Source organism: Bombus bifarius, unplaced genomic scaffold, assembly GCF_011952205.1.
Source record: "Bombus bifarius isolate JDL3187 unplaced genomic scaffold, Bbif_JDL3187 scf7180000009145, whole genome shotgun sequence".
Taxonomy (NCBI): domain Eukaryota; kingdom Metazoa; phylum Arthropoda; class Insecta; order Hymenoptera; family Apidae; genus Bombus; species Bombus bifarius.
In genome coordinates this window covers 1,865,162-1,871,274 of record NW_022884930.1, presented here as the reverse complement: position 1 = coordinate 1,871,274, position 6,113 = coordinate 1,865,162, and the positions used below count along the sequence as shown (strand labels likewise).

Sequence of the window (6,113 nt, the reverse complement as noted above, 5' to 3'; positions counted from 1 at the left end):
GTAGCGAAACAGAGTGGTTAGATCGAAAAGGTTTACGAATTTGTTTGTTCGAATACGGAAAAATTGACGTTAATAAGGAGAAAAGAAGAGGACGGGGATATTGGAAATGTAGCGAATGTAATCCGCGTAGTTCCGGTCACTCTCGAAGTTGTAATTCTGTTCTTTTATCTCGATTACACGTCGTATAACACTTATACACACGTTCGCTCGTACACACATATTTTTAAAATGTTTTCTGCATTTATAATGTCGTAATAAAAGTTTCGAATCGTGTCATGAGAAAAATTACTCGTACGTACACTGACAATGAAAACCACTGCGCGTATACGAAGAATCTCGTTTGAACTTACCGCGTATTTGTTGCTCCAATCGGAACACACGCACTGGCAATGGCAGCGCACTCTTTCGGTCGACGTTGCCGTCCGCGAGAAGACGCCACTTGTCTCGCTACAAGCGTCGACGAAAGTTGAACCGCTCGAAACGCGGTAAACGATTCGCTCGTCGAAATTACCAGAGGATTACGAGATCGTGTTCACCGTCGACCTCGCCGTCGTTGATGTTTCGTACGACGATACGCACCTGGGGTCGTATTCGGCGTCGCGATGTACCGGTGTACGATTTCCTCGCTGTGTTTCGCGTCCTCGTCCATCGTGTCTCGCGCAGCACGTCGATCTTTGCTTTCTAAATCGTTTTCCCGGCTAACGAGAGTTTCAGCGATGTAAATCGTTCGCACGTTCCCATCGCGGACTCACCCACGGATTAAACACGCGCGATATCTCGTTCGTCGTGTGTGTTTTACTCTGTCTTACGCGAAATCGGTTTTCGTTTAAAATACGGCGACATGGTCCTCGAAAGACGTGAATTTGCGCGCGCGCCATTGCTGCCAGCGGCCGAACGAAAGGATCGCGCAGCGCGGCAACTGCGAAGGGAACGACCAGTTGGTGAACATGGTTATGTTTACCGATTACGCGCTATTTTCACCTCGAACATTCGACTGCGTCTCGAACTCAAGATACGAACCTGAATCGTGGTAAGTGAGCTCGTTTTTCTTCCATTTCTGTGCACGGTATGCAATGAAAACGTCGTCAAGTTTACGAATATAACTCATTTATTTCGTTCGTACTCGATGCGTGCCAGAACATCTCTATGCTATAGTCGATACAAATTGGCTAAGGCTTTGGACTATCTCCGGTATATTTGCGACTCTTTCGCGAGACGTTGACGGCCATGTCCATATAGTTGAACTTGTAGACGCATATACGTGTCGCTGCGCGTATGCGTACGCACGTGTCTATACTCGAACTATGTACAATTTGGACGCGTAACGTAAACGAATAGGAAAACGAGTAGTAGGAGCAGGATGCGAGAGAAAAGTAACGACGAAATGTAGAGGAGGTAATAAAGACGCGAGACAACCGAACAAAGGTATAGAAATCGCGGTGGGAACACGTCCCGCGAAGAATCGACTCGCTGTTTCGCGAGCCTGGTCCGGGGTATTTATGTACAGTCGACGACGTCTCGTCGAGATCGAACATCTAATCGTAAAAACGTGCACGTTTATATACATACGAAGAAAAGAGAGAAACGACGACGACGACGACGAGGAGGAGAAGGGGAGGCGGAGTAGCGTGAAAGAAAGGATGGAAAGTAGGAGTGGTATCGCGGTTTTACGCGATGTCGGCTTAAATCCACGAATATCGAGGATTTAACGAATGCCGCTACGTAGACGATATGCCGCGAGCCTGCTCATCGGCCGAAATACTGCACGGTGCTTCGGAATCGTCCGAGCTCGATAGGATTCGCGATCGGATGAGGAGAGGGAAGGAAGACGTCGTGTACTCGCGAGGACGAAGGAGGGCGATCGTCGACGGGACGCGGGTGTACAGTAGTTGTACGATGATGCGCGATGCGTTTGCTCGTCTGCGGTGCGAATCGATCGGTTCGTCGCGGCTAACAAACGCGGTGACTAGCTGAGAATTTCGCGGAGCGATCGCTCGCGAATCCGGCAAACGCGGACAGAGACCGGGAGGAGAAGAGGCGCGAACGATCGTTTCCTCGCGGTCGCGGGACGTCGATCGCCTTGGACACCTTTCTCTCTCTTTCTCTCTCTTTCTCTCTCTCTCTCTCTCTCTTTTTCTCTTTTTCTCGACGCTCGAGAGAAAGGACAAGGAGGGGACGTACGCATGGATCAAGGAAAACGCGGACCGAGAGATGGGCCAGATCCCGAGAACTGGTCCCAACCGGTTCGACATCTGGTCGATTTTCGCCAGTGCGGCAACTGAATGCCCAGCCTTTTGCACTCGTGCGCGTATGCGGTGAACGATTCGCAGTAGCAATTCTCGGTCGGGCATTCGCACATGTCCTGTAGACAAGCCTTGTAGTACATGGTCGGGTTCACCTTCTTGTGACAAGCGTCAAAGATCTGCGACCTCAGCCTGTTGCATAACCTGCGCGACACACGTCCATGTTGTTACATTTGTTGGCTACTGTCGGACGCGCGCAATTCGAATAGCCAATGAGAGTACGACGGATAGATCGAATGTCACCGTACCTGTGATCTTTTCGTCCTCTGCAACGTTTGGCCCGATCCGGGCTCACGCTCGGCTTTGGCCTGACGCAGCTCTTTTTGGCCCCCACTAGCCAAGATTGACCGAACGGTTGAGGATCTTGCAACAGTTTGCCCCTACGATTGGTAAAGTCGTCCTTTGGTAGGGAATTGAAGTTGCCGCAGAGACCGCAGAGCCGTCCCCTGTACGAAGTCGGCGCCGATACTTCGAGGAAACTGATCCCATCCCACAGAACCTTGATTCCGATCTGCGTGCTCACGATTATGCTGTCCGTCGTGCGATTCACGTCCAGCCGGTTCGCCATGCGATACGGTATCTCCACCTTCTTCCCGTTTACCTTCACTCGCATCTTCTGCCCGAGATTCACCTTCAAGTCGCCTACCTACGACCACCACCGCGGATAGAGAGAGAGTCGAGACGAGACTGAGCTCGATCGATCGATCGATCGATCGATCGGCGCGCACATCTCCGTCGCTCACCTTGATCGCGATCGTTTTCGTCCATGCGGAGAATCTGGTGGACCTGGCGTCGTTCGTCACTCGAACGCTAAACGTGTGTCCCGAGCAATCGCTGGCTAGCTGGTACTTGCAAGGTCCCTTGAAGCTATAAAACTTGCCATCGAACGTACGATAGTGCGGATCGCCGAAAACGGTGCACACTCCGTCACCTGCGAACAACGAACGTGCGAAAGACGTGAAGGATCGCGACCACGTCTCGACGCTTGGCGGTGGTGGCGGTGCGCTTACTTTCCACGCAACGGGGGCAGCATTGGCCCTCCGGATGTTCCAATCTGGAGTTTGGAGGGCAGGGCAAATTCAACGGTGGGCACATCGGCATCGCGCAGCGTACTTTACCTTGCATGCAGGCGCATGCCTTGCACGAGTCAAGCTTCCAACTTTCGCCATCCTGCCTAGGACAAAACAGAACCTTTAATAAATCTTTGAACGAGGTCGCGTTGGACGAACGACGAGCAGCGGATCGATCGACCGACGATGGTTGTACTTCTCGATCGGAATAAATACTCGCCCCGTAGGTTTTGCCGGCGTAGGTGCAAGATCGTCGGACCTCCTCGACCTCGGAGCACTGGGGACAACAACGACCGGGAACAGCGATCTGATGTTCGGCCAGACAGTCGTGTACCGGACAGGTTTCTCGAACGCAGGAGACGGTGGAGTTGGAGCAGCTGCACCGCGTGCACTGATCCAGGTAGAACTGATTGCCGGAATTGTAGATACCCGTTCCCAGCATGCACGCGCCTTTCGGCGGTGACAAGTATCTTCGACTGCCTGTTGACAACGACGCGCGTGCAGGGCAACATCGACCAGAGAACCGCGCGTATCGCTCCGTCTAACAAACTTGGCCTACCTTTGCAACGTGGACAACATTCTCCGGAATCGTGAACGATCTTCGAGCCGGGACAATGTAGCACCGGGCAGGCCTGTTTCGCGCACGTTAATCGACCGGCAGCGTTGCATCTGCAAGTAACGCAGGGATCTTCGGTGGTGGTCACCGATCTGTCTGCCGTCACTAGTTGTCCGTTTACGTTGCACCCTACGAAAGAATCGATCTTGCGTGTAGTCCGACATCGAGGATCCAGCTTGCCGACGTACTCACCTGCGCACACCGGGCAGCATTGGCCGGCTGCGGCCGGAATAGGATTCGCGCAAGGCGTATAGCAGTGCAGTCGAGACTCCGTGATCACTCCGGCCTTGCAAGTGAAGATTCTACACGGATCGTTCTCCTCGATCCACTCCGTCTCGGATTCATGATGGACTCCATTCCGCGTACAACCTTGGGCCGATCGAACCAATTAAACTTTGGAAAGGCGAGGAAGCGACGAAGAACGCTCGGATTAATTTCGCAGTGGGAAAATCAGGGCTCGTGCCGAGCGCGTTTAACAGAGACGAGAGAAGAGCGAAGGAGAAGAAGAGGAAACGGACGATAAGAAATCCTCTGGCCTCGATCGAGCAAAGAGTCGGTTCGTGGAGCAACGCAACGCGACGGTTGCCGGTGTAAACAGCCGATCGCGATGCCCAAGTTGCTCGGGTTTATCGGCGTATCAACGCGACGTATCGACGAACAGAAGCGCCTTTGTGCCCTAGGAACAATGCTCCGCCCCGGACATTCCACTCGCGTCGAAACTCACACGCTCTCTCGCTCTTTCTCTCTTTTACTCCGCGCGAATCCGTTTCTCCGGGAGCTGTGCACGATGCAGCTACTCGAACAAGCCACGTCGACCCGTGCAACGAAATTAGACCGATTCGAACGTCCATTTCCGCTTACCTTTACACCTGTGACAGCACTCTTCCTCGCGTGGTTCCAGCAACGTGTAGCAACCCTCGATGCTGGGGCACTGCTGTTTCCTACACTCGACGAAACCGTTCTGCGAAACAGAAGAAACAGCGGATCGTTTAGCGGTAGATGAAAAGATTCGATGCCCAAGGTCCGAGATCTCGCTTCCAGCCGCGCGACTATCGTTCAACTCCGGCGTAATTATTTCTCGCGCCTCTTATCGCGCGGCCTATAATTAAAGCTTTGTGGTTTATCTGCCGGTTGGATTACGTAAAGCTATTTAACGCGCGGGTCACGGATGGTCTCGCAGCGAGAAGGTCGAGACTTTCGAAAATAATAGAGATTATCGGCGATGAAAGCATCGGACGAGAGTAACGTTCTCGACGGCGAATCCAAGACTCCATCGATCCATTCGGTCTATCGGTCCATTCGGATCGAGTACGAACCGAACATAGTCGTCATCGACGTCGTCGTTTCATCGGCCGTCTCACTGACATCGCGTTCGCGCCAACGATCGCCACTCATTCGGAAGAATTTCTGCGTCCGACAGGTTCGGATAAACGCGAACCGATTGCGAACGTGGCGTGGCATCGCGTTAAGGATTCTCGTAACGCGCGCGTGGTTGAACGCCGTCCTCGCGGAGCCCCGTCCTCCCCGTTTACCTTGCACAAACAGTTGAAACATCTGGTATTCGGGATCTTGTCCACGGTGAAATCTTCTCCTTCGATGTCGCATGTTTCTCGGCTTCCTGTAAGCAAAGGCCGTGAACGGCGAATAACAATGCGAACGGTGCGACGCGATCGGTACGCGTCGCGGTCGCCCGATATCGATTACGAGTGCCGATAAATCCGACGTCTGATCGCTGCGCTGCGCCACGTCGTACCGCGATCGAACGACGCTCGTTTCGAGAATCGACCTTCGCCGTTGTTCCACGCTTCCTCGTCGCTCGCGTCGCCTTGTGTACCAAGCAAGTACCAGAGCGACGCGCTCGCTGAGCGCGGTCGTCGAGCGGCGCTCGGCGTCGCGTCGTGGCGGCCGATCGGAATCTCGATTCTCCGTCGTTCTTTCTTACTTACGTGATACACAGCTATCGATATCCAGTGGGATCGATCGTGCGCGCATCGAAGGTCAAATATCTATGGGAGGTCGACGGTTCGGCCGGCCTTTCCCCAGCCGCGTTGTGTTAGGTCAGCGAAGCCATCGTCGCAACGTCCCTCTCGGTTTCCTCGCGCACATATTCCTGCACACTTTAAA

At 53.3% G+C, this 6,113-nt stretch overlaps 2 protein-coding genes across 2 annotated transcripts in view; both read right to left on the bottom strand.

The window, feature by feature from the left end:
• Window positions 1-1,090: 1,090 nt before the first annotated feature.
• Window positions 1,091-6,113, bottom strand: part of LOC117214083 (BMP-binding endothelial regulator protein) — a 6,426-nt gene continuing 1,403 nt past the window's right edge. The window contains exons 2-10 of the mRNA XM_033459937.1: window positions 5,522-5,607; window positions 4,851-4,950; window positions 4,182-4,358; window positions 3,933-4,118; window positions 3,594-3,750; window positions 3,314-3,477; window positions 3,047-3,234; window positions 2,552-2,949; window positions 1,091-2,447 (exon numbers count right to left, since the gene is read on the bottom strand). Of these exons, the coding sequence (XP_033315828.1) occupies window positions 2,189-2,447; window positions 2,552-2,949; window positions 3,047-3,234; window positions 3,314-3,477; window positions 3,594-3,750; window positions 3,933-4,118; window positions 4,182-4,358; window positions 4,851-4,950; window positions 5,522-5,607 (1,715 nt within the window). The 3' untranslated portion in view covers window positions 1,091-2,188. The remainder of the gene's footprint in view (window positions 2,448-2,551; window positions 2,950-3,046; window positions 3,235-3,313; window positions 3,478-3,593; window positions 3,751-3,932; window positions 4,119-4,181; window positions 4,359-4,850; window positions 4,951-5,521; window positions 5,608-6,113) is intronic.
• LOC117214082 (protein PTHB1-like) overlaps window positions 4,865-6,113 on the bottom strand; it is a 25,847-nt gene continuing 24,598 nt past the window's right edge. Inside the window, exons 23-24 of the mRNA XM_033459936.1 lie at window positions 5,936-6,106; window positions 4,865-4,950 (exon numbers count right to left, since the gene is read on the bottom strand). The gene's annotated coding sequence lies outside the window, so the exon portion shown is untranslated. The remainder of the gene's footprint in view (window positions 4,951-5,935; window positions 6,107-6,113) is intronic.